A 19,043-nucleotide genomic window follows, 5' to 3' on the forward strand; every position below is an offset into this window, starting at 1 on the left:
CCCATAGTCCTTTTCTTCTGCAAATCCTCTAAGGTTGAAAACTTCTTATTTTGAAGAGTTCTGCTTCTATCCTTGGAGAGAAGGGATAGGAACTATTTACTTAGCCTTGTTCTAGGCCAGCTCTCAGCAGTGTTCATGTCTAGAGAACATTCATTTCCCTTCTCCATTAAGTACTTTCGATTATTATTAGGAGAAGAGGGCATAAATTGTTTTAAAATTAAACCATTTGACTATTGTTATTTGTAATCCTAGTGTTGAATAAAAACATTTTATGCGTGGAAATAATTTTTATAGATCTTATTCATCTTCAGTATTTATCCTTCATTTTAGGAATGTCTCGAGGTAAATCAATGATCAGCTCCCTAAGTATCATGGGGGGAAGCAGTGGACCCCCTTATGACCGAGCTCATGTCACAGGAGCATCATCAAGTAGTTCTTCAAGCACCAAAGGCACTTACTTCCCTGCAGTAAGCAGTCTGTTTTCCTTTGTTTGACTTTGAATGCTAAGATAAATAGAATCCTAGATTTTTAACCTATTGAAATGGGGGTACTCAATGATGGTAATGTAAAGAATTTTTTAGTATACAATTTAGGCAAATAGGGCTCACAGGTGGGATTTACCACCACCACATAAGCACTCTTAAATCTAAACCTTTAAGTTTACTGTGTAGTAACCAGCATATTTGAAAGCACTAGGCAGTAATTTCATAGTTTGGGTAAAAGTAGAACTACTGAATAGTATCTCTTGAGAGGCTTAGGATCTACATTCTGTGACCTCCCCAAAAAAGGAAGCACACCTGGTATTTCTCCTCAGTCAGTAATGTTTCTCTAAATATTTATAATTAAAAAAAATCAGAACCCAGCTGTGCTGAACTTAAACCAGTGACGTACAGATTTCCTTCTTATCACATTGCACTGTTTAGCCGTGATGAAATTGTGTTTTAGGGATTGGAGAGCCCCACTCCTAAAGTACTATTTGAGGTCAGTTCTTTGGGAAAGAAAGATTGTGCTAACCTTGTAATGGAAAGGAATACAAACAGATGAAGCAAGAGCATGTAGGAAAGTCTAATGGTCTTTGTGTGGCATAGACTATTGTTATTTTAATAATTTAATTATTTTTCCCTTTAGATTTTGAACCCTCCGCCATCCCCAGCCACAGAGCGATCACATTACACTATGGAATTTGGTTATTCTTCGAATAGTCCTTCCACTCATAGGTCCTACAGGTAATACATATCTTCCTCTAGTATAATCAAAGTATAGAAGAAAGAAGTACTCTGGTTGTGGGTGTGATGTAGCCCTGCATAAGTAGATGATGGTCACTGAGAGAGAATAGGCATCTTGTCTTGGTAATGCTAATGTTGCCCCTTCCACGCATCCTTTTCTTTCGGGCATTATACATTTTTTTTAAAGAGAGTCACAAATGCTAGCTTTTAGAGTAATAAAGTAGAGCCCCTAATACTGTTAACAGTATTCTAAGGAAAAGTTACCCACCAAAATAACTGATCTCAAAATAGGTTACTGCTCAAGTTAGGTTTGATTGATCGTCTAATTGGCGTAAGATAGTCTATTGACGTAAGACTGTCCAATAACCCCTTCTTAGACTGTCAGTCAAACCTAACTTCAGAGAGTTGTGAGAGCTGTAAATAGCAGGGGGACTAAGAGCATAGAATTCGAGAGAAGTCGAGAGAAGCTGAAGTTCAGCCCTTGCTTCACACACTTTATTACAATCTGGAATGAAAAAATTCTCATAAGATTGCTTGGAATAAATCATGACTCACTAAAATAAATGAAATATATTTGTAAGACAGAAAGGGGGAAATCATGCCTTTCTGCTGATTTGTGTCTGTAGAGCATATTGAGCAGGTGAAGTACTAGTATATTATATTCTTAGTCTTTTCATCCTCTTTCAGTATATGTGCTGCCGAAGTGAGCATTCTTTTCATCTTCTTTCAAAGGCCAGCAGAAAGTCAACAGCTTGATAGTCTCTAAATGCTGAGTGTTGTGTTTATTGGCATCCCTCAAGTGCCTGTTATCTTCTAGTTAAGGTGTTTCCTAGACTTCTAGTCAAATTATTCTGATATAACCTTACAGATATATAAAAACCAAGTGGAAACTGTTTATAGTATCTTATTCAGAACTCGCATTTCAATTTATAGATAAGACTATTTGAGATAGGCTTGATTCTGAACTGATGTTTTTATGTTTTATTGTAAATGTTGCTTTCCTTGCCACTAGTTTGATTGTTCAGTTACAGAAACCCATAAACTGAAAAAACAAAATGAAAGACTTAAAATTTTATTTTTAAAAAATCAATTTCTTTGGAGCACCTGGCTGGCTCAGTTCTTAGAGCATCCAGCTCTTGATCTCAGGATCTCAAGGTTCAAGCACTACGTTGGGCGTGGAGCCTACTTAAAAAAAAAAAAAATGAAAAATTAATTTATTTAAATTGAATAAAACATTGATTAAAATGAACATAATTGCATCAAAAACATTTCTTATTTGACCATTTCCCAGGTCTCAAATTAAGCCCAGTTTCTTTCTTCTGAGTCACACTTCTCATCATTTGTTGAGATTTTTGTCCAGACGAGAACATACAAGAATTTTGTTAATTTTATTTCCTTTCTTCTTAGCTGTTTTTTTTTTCCCCCCATGAAAATGGAAGTGTTGGGCCTTTTAAATGTTGAGCCAAGAAATTTCACCAAGACTCAATGCCTGATTGGACAGAAAGATAAAACCTAAAAAGTACTATGACATCATGTCAGTATTGGTAGTAAAAACGCTTGAGAACCTGCTCAGCAGGTCATGTACCTTTTGTTCTTTTGGCAGCCATTTCTTTTGAGGCAAACCCTGGGTGATATCAAATGGTTTATATCTTGGGATAGTATCTTGTGGCAGTCTGTAGCACTGGGCATCTTATGGATTATTCCTTCAGGTTTACACATGCTCCTGTGCCTCACTTGTAGTCACTTTGGTGACCAAGCATATGAAGAAACCTTGATTGGGATAAATATGAAATAAGATCAGCTCTATGATATTTGGAATATAAGTGGTATATGAGGTCACAGATAGAAATAGAAACGATAGGAAAGCTAGCACTTTTAGCTCTTCTTTTCACTAGTGTGTTCATGTCTTCTCAGTTCCTTTTTTATTAGTTAACCATGCTGCAACCTTGATTGTAGCTGTAGATTATTTGAAAAGGTGGAACAACAAGTATAAGAAATAAATTAGGTCTCTAAGTACATATTAGAAAATACACTGGTCCTACATGGGTATTTAGAATTGATCATTTTGTTGTTAGGACAGTATGCTTGTCTGTACACAAGGGATCAGAACTCTTTCCCCCAAACCATAGCACTTTGTCTTTGCTGATAGTAACAGTAATGGGATAGATATGCCCCTTAGGCTGTCTACCAGAATTCAGCATGGCTTGCACAATATTTGTTTTAAAGAGAGAATGAAGTCTTCAGACATCATTAAATTATTCATTAGGTAAATTATAGAGCAGTTAAAGAATGTTAAAGGAATACTAACATGGTTGAGTAGGATCAAATATGTGAAGACCCACCCATTCTCACAGACTATGGAACGGCAGAAATTGGTGACGTCCGTCCACTATATAGACTAAATGCAAAATGTGTAACAGATTTTCCAGAGATGATCATTAAGTACTACTTTGAATAGTTTTTTGTTATTCAGTGATGCGGTTTAACTTGAAGAAGGTATAAGAGCACATCCAGAGGCTAGGTTGAGTTTACCTCTGCATTCCCATCCTATCCATTTTGAAATGCCTCTAGTCACATTTTATTTGCAAATATGAAATACATGCTATCTTCCTCCTTTAATTGGCTGTTGCAAATTGCCTCCTGGTCTGTACAAATTTAAATTTGTAGTAGCGTATTCTACTCAAAGTGAAGTTTACATCTAATACTTCTGTATTCTGATAGGGAAAACAGCTTTTCTGTAAAACTAAGTGCCTGCTTCTCTCGATTTTCCCCCTTACCAGCTACAGGCCATACAGTTACCGGCACTTTGCACCCCCTACCACGCCCTGCAGCACAGATGTTTGTGACAGTGACTATGCTCCCAGCCGGAGAATGACCTCAGTGGCAACAGCCAAGGGCTACACTAGTGACTTGAACTATGACTCAGAGCCTGTGCCCCCACCTCCCACACCCCGAAGCCAATACCTGTCAGCAGAAGAGAACTATGAAAGCTGCCCACCTTCTCCATACACAGAGAGGAGCTACTCTCATCACCTCTACCCACCGCCGCCCTCTCCCTGTACAGACTCCTCCTGAGGAGGGGCCCTCCTCCTCTGACTGCCTCCAATGCAAAAATGTAAATACAAATTTGGTTGAGATCTGGAGGGGGGGAGGGAGCTATTAGAGAAAGATGAGGCAGACCATGTACAGTTAAAAATTATAAATGGGGTAGGGAATACTGGAGATATTTGTACAGAAGAAAAGGATATTTATATATTTTCTTAAAACAGCAGATTTGCTGCTTGTGCCATAAAAATTTGTAAAAAATAAATTTGTACTAAAAGTTTTATTTTTGCAAACTAAATACACAAAGCATGCCTTAAACCCAGTGAAGTGACTGAGTACAAAGGAAACAGGAATAATAAAGGCATCATTGACCAGGAATGTCTGGGCTTTATTGATACCAAAAAAAAAAAGAGAGAGAGAAGAAGAAGAAGAAGAAGAAAAATTTAAGTCCATCTCAGAGTAGCAAACCATAGATACTTGGAAGTAGCCAAATAGCCTTCATGTTAACTAACATTTGAGGGCCAACAAGTTTAAGAAATCACAAAAGGAAAAAAAAAGGAATTAAAACTAACTTTGGACAAAGGGCTTTGTTTTCTCTAGGAATCCAATTATTTTAGTGAGGAAAATAGGTATTTATAAAAATCCCTTCTGGGTGTTGCTCTTGTAGGAGATCAGCTGTCCAGTAAGATGGTGTGGGGCTCTTTGTGTGTGCAAGTCTTCTGTCCCTACCTTAGAACCCACAGCCTCTGTCAAAAGAATTAATTTTTTCTCTAGGTGTTTTTACCTTGCTTCCTCCCCGCCAGCAGCTTTGTAGGCCATTTTGCCAAGATATCACGACTTATTCACAGCTTTTTATCTGAGGATTGATTAAATGGAATTTTCTAAATTAAGGTTTCATTTTAATATTTCTACTAGCTCCATTCCTCTGTAGGCTTAGCTCTTGAATTTGACTGCTGTTTTTGCATAATGATCAAAGGGTAGACATATTATTGCTCCTCTTCCAAGATTGTTTTAATGCTCATTAAAATCTCTTTTTACAACACATATAGGCAATGTTTAAGAATTACAAATTTAACCATTATGTTTTTGTTGTAAATTAATCATATATCCTTGCAGTACTTTCAGCATATAATATCACAATATGAAATCGTTTATATATATATATATTTTTTTCCTAGTAAAACATTTAAATATGTTCCGGTTAGAGACAATCTATTTAAAGAGAGAATTTTTTTGTTATCATTAGGTTTTCCCTTTATTAACTGTTTGTGACATTTTCATGTTCTTTAGGCCAATTTTTCTCAGAATGATGTCTACATACATACCTCTTTTAATGTGTGACATGAGTTTAATATCTTCCTGTTACCCAATGTGAATGTTAGATTGTTTTCAAATTATCCACAAATTATTCTTATACTCACCTCATATATTTGTGTGTGTTCTCTCTTATCCTGTTACGGATTAAGATGATTAAACAAATTTACCAATATGGGTTAAATGAGAAGGCCAACTAGTCACTTCTCAGCTGTCAGAACTTGGGTGGAGGGGAATAATGGAAGGCTCTTCCATGATCTGCCTGACCTGCGTGGTCGTCGGGCTGCTGCATCCTCAGCTCTTAGGACTGACATGTGGGATGATTCTAGCACTGCTCTGCCACCTTGCCACAAGTCAGTTTCCTGCTTTTTACATGTTTCCAGCACTTCTCTGCTAAAACGGAGTGTGTTTTTAAACTAATGTATTTTTACTTTATTAGATGTCGGTCAGTTACTGAGTGATTTTTTTTTTTTTTAATTCTGTCTTGTTGAGGCCTCCTCTCTGGATTTCAGGGCCCAAGAGAAAACAATGGAAGAAAAGATTCAGAATTTTGGCAGGGATGAAGGAACTTTTTAAGTAATTAAAAATACCTAAGGAAATTTTTTAAAGAGAAAAAAACGTGGTTTCAGAATAATGCTTAGATTGTTAGGGACACCTTATACGAATCAGGTGCACTTGATTTTGCATATAAATAAATGGTGATCCATCAGTGTCTTGCATTTCAGTCAAACAAGCATTAACTCTTCCTGTCGGTGGACAAAGTGCCCACAGTCTAACAGAATGGACACTGGAGTTGCATTCTGTGACACGGGGGCCTTTGATGCTTAAATGAAGATGGAAAGGTTAGCAATAACTGGGTATCAATCAGAATTTGAGAATTCTATATGTTTACATTTTTTAATGTGCATCTTTATCCGGTGGGCTTCCCATGTGGAAACTTGCACTATAACGAATTAAGAAGAATATTGCCTTGTTATATCTCAGTCCAAGTGCTTGTACTGCGATGGCAATGGCCTCTTCTTGCAAAATACTGATTTGTGTGCCAATTTGTTTGAAATTATTTGAAGGCAGATCCGCTTAATCTCAGAATCCTCTTTCTGGGGTAGTTGAGATGGATTCTTAATATTTTGGGGAGGGTACCTTTAAATGAGAGAATTATCAAAATTCAGGAAAGATTGGACCTCAGGTTACATGGACAGTTAAGCTTAAGTAAACTCTCTTGATTATTAAACACAAGAGGTTTAATTGGAGAAACTGAGGATAAAAAATAAACAGTACAAATCAGGGGAAAAAGTGGAAAAGGGTTTGGAATTTGGTGTATTGCTATATTCACTATCCATGAAGAAAAAAGGAATAAAATGTTACTAGATTCCTTAAATACTAAAGTATTTAATTTTGAACATATGTCTTAAAGTATGCCTATTTACTGATGTGATTGAAATTGAGAAATGAGCTCTAGCATAGCATATTTTTCGTGCACTATATAGTAGACTAGTCTTCATTGAGGTGGTCTTTTTAACTCTGAACTTTTATAATTTAGGACTTGTCTCCTTCAGAGCCCTGGTCTTCTGAACAGTGGCCCAAGGGATTTTGCTGCTTAAGTCACAAGGAAAAAAATGGAGTTAAGGGATAGAAGGGATTCTCAGTATTAATTTTTCTTTCATGGAATTTTCTTATGCCTCTGACACTTGACTGCTCTTCTGTAGTAGCATTCATGAGATGTCATCTGTTTAGCAGAAAATTAGAGTTCCTTTAGTTATTTTAATTTTAATATAAAATACTTTGTGATATACCACCAAGAGGTATATGGATCCTCGAGCACAGCTACTCTAAAGGGACGATACATACTTAGAAATGAAGACTTTACAGTACATTTTCATCTAACAGGCCAATAATTTGGGGGCGGGGCTTTTGAGCAGTAAAATTTTAGCACGGATTGAGGATTGTATTTTTTCATCATTTTAAAATCCTTCAGGGTCAGTAGTTTGTATAAGGCCAACTCCAACTTTGATAAAATATAAAAGTAGCCACCATCTCCGTTAGGTAGCAATTGGTTCTGGGGTAAAATCTTTTTGTTTTGCCATCAAGGCCTATTAATGAAGAATACTTCAAGGTGAGTTAGTAGCCGTGGCTTCCCTAGCCTGTTAATGGATCTGTGTGTGTTTATGTAACGGGACACCAGCACTCCTAATAGACCACTTCTGCTTCTCTGTGATGGTTGTGCTGGTGCCGTCCTGTGCCTAGATTTGATTCCTAGAAACGTAGTGTTTAAAATTGTTTTTTCTCCTGCAGGGGCAACTTGCCACTTCATTGATTTGCATGCCATAAGAGCTGCGTATTGGTTACCATTACATATCTAACAAAATTGAGAAACAAAAGTCTTGGGCTTTTCATACCCCCAAGCTTTTAATAAGCTTAAGTCTGTATAATGACATACATAGTATGTTTGGAGTGTGGCTACGAGTATGTGAGTATCAGTTGGCCAACAAATGTTTGGGCACCCACAAATGAGACTATACACCAAGTGTAGACAGGGACTGAGTCAGGATCAAGTGTTGTTGAAAACATGTTCTCAGAATTCTTAAATTCTAATTTTATTTGGTATTCCTTTCTTTATCCGAAGCCTAAAATGAGCCAAGAGAAATAACTTTCTTTAGAAAGTACTGGTAGCATATGTGTGGTTTCTGACTTCTGGGATAGTATCATTTTATAATAGTCCCAAAATTTGGCTTATGAAATTTTCAGTTTTAGGGGATAACATTTTACATTTATAGTTTAAAAATTTTAAATTATGAGCTTGTGAATCCATATACTCAGGATATTTCCATTGCCTTGATTCTGCATCTCATTAAACTAAGCCTGCACCTGAGTAGAAGGAGGTAGTCAGTAAGAATCTTAGATCTAAGATTCTTACTGACTCTAAGATTCTTACTGACTACTCTCGCCCTCCTTAAGTCCAGGTAAATTTTGCTCGGTTTTTCTTTTTCATAAAGCATCCTTAAGCTATTGTTAAGTTTATTGCTGGAAAAAATCCTCATGACTTTACAGATACAACTATAGACTATGTGATTTCTTGTACTCAAGAATATAGACCTAACAAAAACTAACTTGTAGATTTTCACTGCTACCTAGGGTTTACCCAAAAGTTTACACCAAAGATTTAGAGACAATGTGCTTTTGCTTATGCTTAACTGTCCATTTTTTTAAAACAAATATAAGCAGGGCAGGGATATATATGTATATATAGATCTGTCTATCTATATCTGTAGATAGATAGATATACCTAAATATGAATATTAAAAGGAAAAGAAAGTGAATAAATCTAATTTTACATGAAATTAAGTATCTGGGGTTAGAAAATTTGAAAAGAGTTAAGAGGATACCAAGAAGCTTAAGCTGGACTAGCCTTATTTGCAAGTGAAGGATCTGGTGCTGCTTTCAGATGTTTATCCTTTGTGTTTTTAAATTTTTTCTTAAGCTTTAATCTTTGTTATTGTCTTAAAGTCAGCTGGTGTTTCTTGTCCATGGACTTTGGTACGATGGTGCTTTGCAAGGATGTATTTATATTTTAATGGCCAACATTTGGTCAGCCCTTGTCCACTATTCACTTCCCCCTTTTTGTAAAATAAGTGCTTTAATTGTAAACTGTATAAAAATACCTTGTATAAATCCCCTTTTGATTATTACAATAAGCTGAGTTGTAACAAATGAAATGTTGATTTTTATAATAAAACAGTGGAAAATAAAAGCGTCATTTCTTTTTAGCAAGAAATTAAAACAGCTGATTGTGCTTTGCTGTGACTTGTGTTTCAGAGGCAACAAAACCCACCTTTATTGTTTGCATTTCAAATAAAATACAACCTTGGAAGAGAGGTTTGAGAAGGCCTGTTGCATAGTTGAATGTTTGGCCATACCTGTGTTGGGAACAGAGAATAAGGAAAACATTTTGTGCTTCCTGCTCTGGTTTTCAGTCAACTCCTGGAAGGAGCCCTGCTGTGAACGCTGAACAGCCCCCTTCTCCAGATTAGATTTAAAAGTGAACATTGCTCCTCCTGATGCAGAGCCCAATATGCTATGATACTGAAGGGTAGCAGAATTTACCACCTCAAAATATGCCACTTAGGCATCTTGACTGTTTTGAGTCAGGCACTTTAAAACAGCAAATACAAATAGAGGCTTTCTTTGAGCTCCCCTTATCTGTCTAAAGACAGCTCCTCTAAAAGGAACACAACTTGTCATAAATCATAAATCCCCCCTCCCTGAGAGTTTCATCAACCAGGGAAAATTGATTCTTATCACAGAAGAGGAGACTAGAAAAAACAGCCAGATGAACTTCCACAACTATCATCCCTCCCACCTGCTCTACTAAGGGCCCATTCATTTTTCCTAAAAATCACTCTTCCCTAAGAGGCCTACATCATCCCGCCCCTTTTCCTATTAATATGCTGTTTAAGCCTGAATTCTAAGCTATTTGGGGGAGTTTCTTGGTATCTCCCATGTATACATAGAGTGTACATGTTAATAAATTCTGTTTTTTCTCTTGTTAATCTGTTTTTTATTACAAGGGTCTCAGCTAAGAACTTAGAAGGGTAGACAGAATATTATTTTCCTCCCTTACAATACTCTTTCCAGAGAGGGTTGAAAGAACCAAGGAGAACTCAAAATCACTAGATCCCTACGTGAGTGAAAGTTTGCTGGTTTGACAGGAAGAGAGGAAAGTTCTATTATTTGGCATTAATTAAGCTCAAATATCAGGGGGTTGGATGGAACTAATGTTAGTGTAAAGGTCTTTTCTTTGCAGATGCTCTTGAGTAAGTGAGCTTACCTTGACTTCTTTGCTGACCCATCCCATTCTTTCTTCTGGAAAACAAAGATCACAAGTTGTGCTGTTAAACCAATCTAGTCAAAGAAAGGAGAGGCAGAACCTTGCTTTTGGTTTGCCCGATTTGAAGGCAGGCTCAAGAATGGGAAGGACAGTGCAAGCTGTTGGGTCCTTCTCTCTGCAGGTGAGTTTTCTGCTAAGTATACAGTCTTTTTTATTTTAATCCTTTGCTTCATGTACAGTTTGCATTATTTCTGTAAATTGAAAATAAAGGGTGAATGACTCTTGCTGGGGTTCAGGACATGATACCCCAAAATATGGCACCTTAGCATAGTGCATATTTTAAGCTGAAGGAATTTGAGAAATGGCATGTGCAGGAAGAACCCTCTGACCTTTCCCTGAAGCAGGTCACAACCCCTAATGTGAGAAGTGCCCTCCCTGTACTCAGAGGAAAGGAGCATCCTTACCTCAGAAGACAAAAGGACACAGAAGAGGAATCTGAACAAGCCGGCCTTGCTGAGTTTGCCTCAGTTTGTTACACATAACCCATACTCTGCTGTATCGTATCTTTCCATGACTTTCCAGTTTTCATCAAACCCAGCATAAAACAGGTTTAAAGAGTGCCAGGGTGGCTCAGTCGGTTAAGCGTCTGCCTTCAGCTCAGGTCATGATCCTGGGGTCCCGGGATGGAGCCCCGCATCGGGCTCCCTGCTGAGAAGAGATCCTGCTTCTCCCTCTGCCTCTGCCTGATGCTGACCCTGCTTGTGTTCTCTCTGTCAAATAAAATTAAAAAAAACAAACAAAAAAGCCCATATTTAACCATTTCTTTGGGTCTTCATTTCCTTATGAGGGCTCCTGTGTTATTATATAAAACCTAATACATTTGTATGTTTCTCTTGTTGATCTCTTATGTTAAAGGGATCCAACTCAAGAACTTAAAAAATATTTTTCCTTTTCTACACTGTGTTCAGATTGCTGTTGGCATGCAGTCTCCACACCACCACCACTACCACCCTGCTCTCCTCCCCCACCCTGCAAATTATCTACCCAAGATTTGCATTTGTAAATTAATCATTAATCACCTAATAAAGCCAATCTTTCCCAATTAAGAGGCCAAAAATAAGGGATAATTTTGCTAAGATTTTGTGCAGCATTTACTTGTGCATCAGGTACTATGCTAAGTGTCCCCCCACCCTTTTTTTCCCCTCAATAATCAGCTGATTAATACCCAAGCTTGACAGGAAATGCCCAGTTTGAGTATGAAAATCTCCAGTGCAAAATTTTGATCAGAGGCAGTTGGCAGTGGGTGGAGGAAAAAGGACACTAAATTGAGATTGAGATTCTAATCTCTGTTCCATTTTAATTAACTGCCAAGGCATGTCTGAACTCATTTAATCTCTCAGTATTTGTTTATATTAGGCTCTAATAGGGTTTTCTGAACCTTGACTCTTTAATTGGCCACTTCCACTACCTGTTCCAGAGAACTGCTTGTACCTAAGGCATTCTAGGCAATGAATAGTATTACAAGGTAGCGTCTGCTGGAGGCCAAACACCTGTGAAGTATCCTATTCTGTGCAGGTGTCTATTGGAGGAATCCTTCCCTCTTGGTCCCTTCTCTAGTCTTGTTCTGCATTCCAGAGTAATTTATACCTCTCAGAAAAGACTTAGTGTGAGGCCCATCATACACTAGCTGTATGGCAGACAAAAGATTATTTTAAGAGCTTTTTGACTTCTGATCATCCTACCAAAAGCTCCCCCACTACCACATTACCCAATTTCATGGCCTTGAAGACTTCCGTGTTTTGTCCTGTAATTAGAGTCCTTTTTTCTTGGGGGTTCCTTGGGAAGGAAAGGATTAGGGGGCCTCAAGTTTTATGCAATCCTGTGATTCTTAGGTGCAGATGTATATCATGGCAAGGTTTTTAAGTAAGAACTCAATTTAGATCTGGAGCTATTTATATTTTCTATCATGTCAATTTTTGTCTTTTTATGTCTTTGAGGAGTTTGTCCATTTCCTCTAAGTTTCAGTTTATTGGCATAAAGTGTGTCTCTTATCCTTTCAATGTCTGTTTTCATTTCTGATATTGGTAATTTGTGTCTTGGTCAAACTGAAGGTATATCTATTATTGATCTTTTTTTGGAAAAATCAGCTCTTGTTCTTATTCTTCTCTATTGTATGTTCGTTTTCTGTTTCATTGTTTTCTGCTCATTATTTCCTTCATTTTACTTATTTGGATTAAATTTGCTAGTTGCTTAAGATGAAAGCTTAAGTCACTGATTTTAGACCTTTCTTTTATGATAAAAGCATTTAAAGCTATCTGTTTCCCTCTAAGCATGCTTTAGCTGCATCCCACAAATTTTGATGTTTTCATTATCATTCAGTTAAAACATTTTCTAACTTCACTTGTGATTTCTTCTTTGAACCGTGGATTACATAAAAGTGTGTATAATTTCTAAATATTTGGGGATTCTCCAGATATCATTTTGTTATTTTCAGATTTAGTTCCATAATGGTCATAAGTACTCTGTATGAGTTTAACTCTAGAATTTATTGAGACTTGTTTTACGGGCCAGACTATGGTCTATCATAGTGAATGTTTTAAGGGCACTTGAGTAGTGTTAAAAAGAAAATCACAGACCCAGAATGGAGTCATTTATGCTAGGCCACATCAACAAACCAGGGTGTAATGCTTAACTTAATTGCAGTTTCAACTTCCCCCGGAAATGTAGTCTTAACCTGTCAGGAATTTTCTGGTCAGCACCAATAAGGTAATGCGTCACATGGGCCCTCCCCAATCCCCAAAGGAAGATGAAGCAATCCACCTAATAAGATCCTTTTGTTCCCCAAAGGAAGGTGACATCACCCAAAATAATCCTTTTTCCTGTTTATGACTTCCTTGTCCTCCCTTTAAAAACCTTTCCTTTTCTGTAGCCCTTTGGAGCTATCCTCTACTTGCTAGATGGGATGCTACCAATTCATGAATTGTTCAGTAAAGCCAATTAGATCTTTAAAATTTACTTGGTTCAATTTTTGTTATTTAACAATAGTATTCTGCAGTTGTTAGATATGGTGTTCAATAAAGTTCAATGAGATCAGTTTGGTTTATACTGTTGTTCAAGTCGTCTAGATCTTTGCTGATTTTCTGTTCTGTTCTATCAAATCCTGGGAAAAGAGTGTTGAAATCAACCGTAATTGTGGACTTGTCTATTTCCCCCTTTTAGTTTTATCAGTTTTTGCTTCATTTTGAGCTCTGCATGATTTAGGATTGTTGTCTTCTTAATAATTCACCCTTTTATTATTATGTAATGTCCCTCTTTGCCGCCATATTCCTTGACTTGAAGTCCACTTTGACTGATAATAGAGGCGGAGGGAGAGGGGGAGGGAGAAGCAGGCTTCCCACTGAGCAGGGAGCCCCATGTGGGGCTCGATCCCAGGATCCTGGAATCATGACCTCAGCTGAAGGCAGACGCTTAATGACTGAGCCACCCAGGTACCCCGGGGTCTTCCTTTTATCAATATCATTTCTGCCTTTTAATTGCACTATTTAGCCATTTCTATTTAGTGCAATTATTGTTACAATTGGATTTTTGTCTGCCATCTTGGTATTTTCTTTTTGTCCCATCTGTTCCTTCTTTTTTCTCTTCTCTGGCCTTCTTTTGAATTGCGTATCTTTTAGGATTCCAGTTTATTTCTACTATTAACTTACTAGCTATGCTCAGATGTAATCATTGCTGTATGATTTACAGTATGCATCTTTAATTTGCTGTAGTCTACTTGAAATAATACACCACTTTGCATATAATATGAAAACCTTACAACAGTCTGTTTTATTTCTCCTTTCCAGTCTTTTGTGTTTTATTGTCATACATGTCCTGCATGTTCTATCAAGATACATTGTTTTTGCTTTAATCAATTATCTTTTATTTTATTTTTTATTTTTTTAAAGATTTTATTTATTTGACAGAGAGAGACACAGCAAGAGAGGGAACACAAGCAGGGGGAGTGGGAGAGGGAGATCCCAGGACCCTGGGATCATGACCTGAGCCTAAGGCAGACACTTAACGACTGAGCCACCCAGGCGCCCCTATTTTATTTTATTTTAAATAATTTATTTATTTGACAGAGAGAGACACAGCAAGAGAGGGAACTCAAGCAGGGGGAGTGAGAGAGGGAGAAGCAGGCTTCCCGTTGAGCAGGGAGCCTGATGCGGGGCTCGATCCCAGGATCCTGGGATCATGACCTGAGCTGAAGGCGGACGCTTAACGACTGAGCCACCCAGGCGCCCCATCAATTATCTTTTTTAAAAATTTACTTATTTTCTTTTTTAAAATTATCTTTAAAAAAAATTTAAACATGAGAAAAATATTTTTACTTACCCATATAGTTATTTTTTGGTGCTCTTCATTCCTTTTTTATAGATCTGGGTTTCTGGTATAATTTTCCTTCAGGCTGAAGAAATTTGCTTTGACATATCTTTTTTTTTTTTTTTTTAAGATTTTATTTATTTATTTATTTGAGAGAGAGAATGAGATAGAGAGAGCATGAGAGGGGAGAGGGTCAGAGGGAGAAGCAGACTCCCTGCTGAGCAGGGAGCCCCATGCGGGACTCGATCCTGGGACTCCAGGATCATGACCTGAGCCGAAGGCAGTTGCTTAACCAACTGAGCCACCCAGGCGCCCTGCTTTGACATATCTTCCAGTGTTGGTCTGATCATGACAAATTGTGCTTTTGATTGTCCAAAATGTTTTCATTTTGCCTTCACTTAAAAAAAAAATTTATGACAGCTTTATTGAGGTATAATCAACATACAATAAACTGCATGTATTTGAAGTATACAGTAATTAATTTTGTGTTGTATACACCCACAAAATAATAAGACAAGGTAATGGACAGTTCTATCAGCCCAAAATGCTCATGCCTCTTTGTAATTCCTTCTTTCCATCCCTCCATTCCCAGGTAGTCCATAACCTGTTTTCTGTCACAATAAGTTAATTGCATTTTCTAGAATTTTATATAAATAAATTTATAGTGTGTGCTTTGTTTAGCTTTCACTTTAGAGATTCACATTCATGTTACAGCATATACCAATAGTTCATTCCTTATTTTTTTAAATGGAATAGTATCCCATTGTATGGATATACCACATTTGTTTACCCATTCAACTATTGATGTTGTTTCCCATTTAGGGCTTTCACAAATATAGTTATTACATTTGGTACAAGTTTTAGACCAAATTCATTTCTTTTGAATAAATTCCTAAGAGTGAAATGGTTGGGTCATATGGTAGATGTTTAACTTTTAAAGAAACTGCTAAAATGTTTTCCATTTTGGAAATGTAAAATTTTACATTCTACTTTTCTTGAGTGAGCTTTGGTAGTTTGTCTTCTAAAAAATGTGTCCATTTTGGGGGTCTGGGGGGTGGGCCTGGGACCAAGTCCCACTTCGGGCCCCCTGCTCAGTGGGGAGTCTGCTTCTCCTTCTCCCTCTCCCTCTGCCTCTGCCCCTCCCCATTGCTCATGCTCTCTCTCAAATAAATAAATAAAATCTTAAAAAAAAAAAGAAAGAAATTTGTCCATTTCATCTAAGTTGTTGAATTTTGGCATACAATATTCTCTTATTATCCTTTTAATATCTGTAAAACCTATAGTAATGTTCCCTCTCTCATTCCTTGGTAATTTGTGCCTTTTCTCCTGGTCAATTAGGCTAGAGATTGTACTGATCTGCTCAACAAACCATCTTTTGGTTTCATTTTTTTTCTCTATTTCTTTTATTCCCTTTATTTCCTTTCTATGCCTACTCTGCATTTGCTTTTTCTAGTTTAAAGTACAAGCTGAAGTCATCAATTAATGACCATTCCTTTTAATGTAGGTGTTCAGTGCTATAAATTTCCCCTCAACTATTAAGTACCCCCCTAAGTATTTAAGTTCCCTTCATAAATTCTAGTATGCTATGCTTTCATTTTCTTTAAGTTCAAATTTCCTCTTTAACCCATGGGTGATTTATTTTTTTTTTTTTGATGTAGTGTTCCATGATTCATTATTTGCAACATGCAGTGCTCCATGCAGAACGTGCCCTCTTTAATACCCATCACTAGGCTAACCCATCCTCCCATCCCCCTCCCCTCTAGAACCCTCAGTTTGTTTTTCAGAGTCCATCGTCTCTCATGGTTCATCTCCCCATGGGTGATTTAGACATGGGTTATTTAATTTTCAAACATTTTAGGGATTATCTAGATATCTATTACCAATTTATAATTTAATTCCACTATGATCAACAAACATACTTTGTATTATGTGAATCCTTTTAAATTTACTGATATTTGTTTTATGGCCCAGAATATAGTTTGTAAATGTTCTGCATGCATCTGAAAAAGATGTGTTTTCTATTGTTGGTTTTAATGCTCTATGATGTCAGTTAGGTCTAGTGGGTTAGCAGCATTGAAGGCTACAGTATTCTTATTGATTTTCTGTCTACCTATTCTATCAATTATTGAGAGGCATTGAAATCTCCATGATTGTGAATTTGTCTATGTTCTTGCAATTCTATCAGTTTTTGGTTTGTGTACTTTGAAACTGTTATTAGATTGTGACACTATTATTTACAATAAGTAATATACATTTGGTTTTTGTCCCTGCTCCTCCCAGCACAGAAGTAATAAAACCCCTGGAATTTCCTAAGTTTTGAGAGCAATGAAGGTGTTTATTTATTTATTTTTTTTTAAAGATTTTATTTATTTATTTGACAAAGAGAGACAGCGAGAGAGGGAACACAGCAGGGGGAGTGGGAGAGGGAGAAGCAGGCTTCCCGCTGAGCATGGAGCCCGATGTGGGCCTCGATCCCAGGATCCTGGGATCATGACCTGAGCCAAAGGCAGACGCTTAACGACTGAGCCACCCAGGAGCCCCGAAGGTGTTTATTGTTATGTTAACGAGGCAACTTTTGGAAAGTCCCTAGGTAACCTATGGATGGGTTGTCAAGGGAACCAACCCTGTGAATTGAGGGGTTGGGACTGAAAGTTCCCACTGACTCGGGGGAGGGGAGAGGGCTGGAGGTTGAATCAGTTGCCAATAGTTGGGTGATTTAATTAATCATGCCAATGTAATGAAGCCTCCATAAAAACCCAAAAGGATGAGGTTGGGAGGGCTTCCAGGTTGGTGAACACATGTAGGTACTGGGAGAGTGGCACGCTCAGAGAGGGCATAGAAGCTTTATGCTCCTTTCCCCGTACCTTGCCCTATGCATCTCTTCCGTCTGGCTGTTCCTGAGTTCTATCCTTTTATAACAGAGCAGTAATCTAGTCAGTGAAATGCTTCCCAGAGTTCTGTGAGCTGTTCTAGCAAATTAATTGAACCCAAGGAGGAGGTCATAGGAACTTCTGATTTATAGCCTATTGGTCAAAAACCTAGATTGTGTCTAAAGACTGTGTTTCGGGAAGCCAATCTCATGGGACTAGGCCCTTAACCTGTGGGCTCTGACATTATCTCTGGATAGATAGCTGAATTGAGCTGAACTGTAGGATAACCAGCTGGTGTCAGATAATTCCTGGTGGTGTGGAAAAAAACACACTGGAAGGTACATAAACATTAGAACTGTTATGTCCTCTTGATGAATTGACCTTTATTATTATTAAATGACAATTAATAATACTAATATTCTTTGCTCTGAAATCTGCTTGACTGATGTAAATATAGCCACTCCATCTTTCTTTTGATTAGTGTTATCATAGTACTTTTCCCATCCTTTTACTTTTAATATAATCATGTCTTTATATTTAAAGTGTTTTTTTGTAGACTACAGATAGCTAGGTCTGGCTTTTTAAGTCTAACCAAGTAATCTCTGCCTTTTAATTGGGATATTTAGACCATTTTCATTTATCATGACTATTGATAAGGCTTGATTAATATACCAAACTTATTTGTTTCCTTTTTGTCTTGTCTGTTCTTTGTTCCCCTTTTCCTCCTTTTCTGCTTTATTTTTGGATTAAGTATTTTTTTTTTATTCCATTTTATCACCTTTGTTGGGCTTATTAGCTATAAACCTTATGTGACTATGTAGGTGTATGTATATATTTCAGTGGTTTTTTAGATTTACAGCATACATTTTTAACTTACCAGTCTACTTTCAAATGAAATTATACACTTCATGTGTAGTATGGACACTTACAATTATACTTCCATCTCTCTCTTCCCAGCCTCTGTACTATTATTGTCATATATTTTATTCTGTGTATGTTATAAACGCTACAACATATTGTTATTATTTTTCCTTTAAATGATCCATTATCTTTTATTTTTTAATAGAGCAATTTTTATGTATTTATTTTTTTAAAGATTTTATTTATTTATTTGACAGAGAGAGAGAGCACAAGTAGGCAGAGTGGTAGGCAGAGGGAGAGGGAGAAGCAGGCTTCCCACTGAGCAGAGAGCCCAAAGCGGGGCTTGATCCCAGGACCCTGATAGCATGACCTGAGCCGAAGGCAGACGCTTAACCGACTGAGCCACCCTGGTGCCCCAATCCATTATCATTTTTTTTTTTTAAGATTTTATTTATTTATTTGAGAGAGCACACATGAGAGAGAGTGAGCTGGGGGGAGGGTTAGAGGGAGAAGCAGACTCCCCGCTGAGCAGGGAGCATG

General features: G+C 37.3%; 1 protein-coding gene across 2 annotated transcripts in view; it reads left to right on the forward strand.

The window, feature by feature from the left end:
- LRP6 (LDL receptor related protein 6) overlaps positions 1-9,333 on the forward strand; it is a 178,402-nt gene extending 169,069 nt beyond the window's left edge. The window contains exons 21-23 of one of the 2 annotated variants that reach the window (XM_035028204.1): positions 331-467; positions 1,129-1,226; positions 4,007-9,333. In XM_035028204.1, coding sequence (XP_034884095.1) covers positions 331-467; positions 1,129-1,226; positions 4,007-4,301 — 530 coding nt within the window. In that variant the 3' untranslated portion in view covers positions 4,302-9,333. The remainder of the gene's footprint in view (positions 1-330; positions 468-1,128; positions 1,227-4,006) is intronic. The other variant, XM_035028206.1, reaches the window with a different exon arrangement.
- Positions 9,334-19,043: the final 9,710 nt, after the last annotated feature.

Source organism: Mirounga leonina, unplaced genomic scaffold (genome assembly GCF_011800145.1).
Source record: "Mirounga leonina isolate KUSES-001 unplaced genomic scaffold, KU_Mleo_1.0 Mir_201, whole genome shotgun sequence".
In the NCBI taxonomy this organism is placed as follows: Eukaryota; Metazoa; Chordata; class Mammalia; order Carnivora; family Phocidae; genus Mirounga; species Mirounga leonina.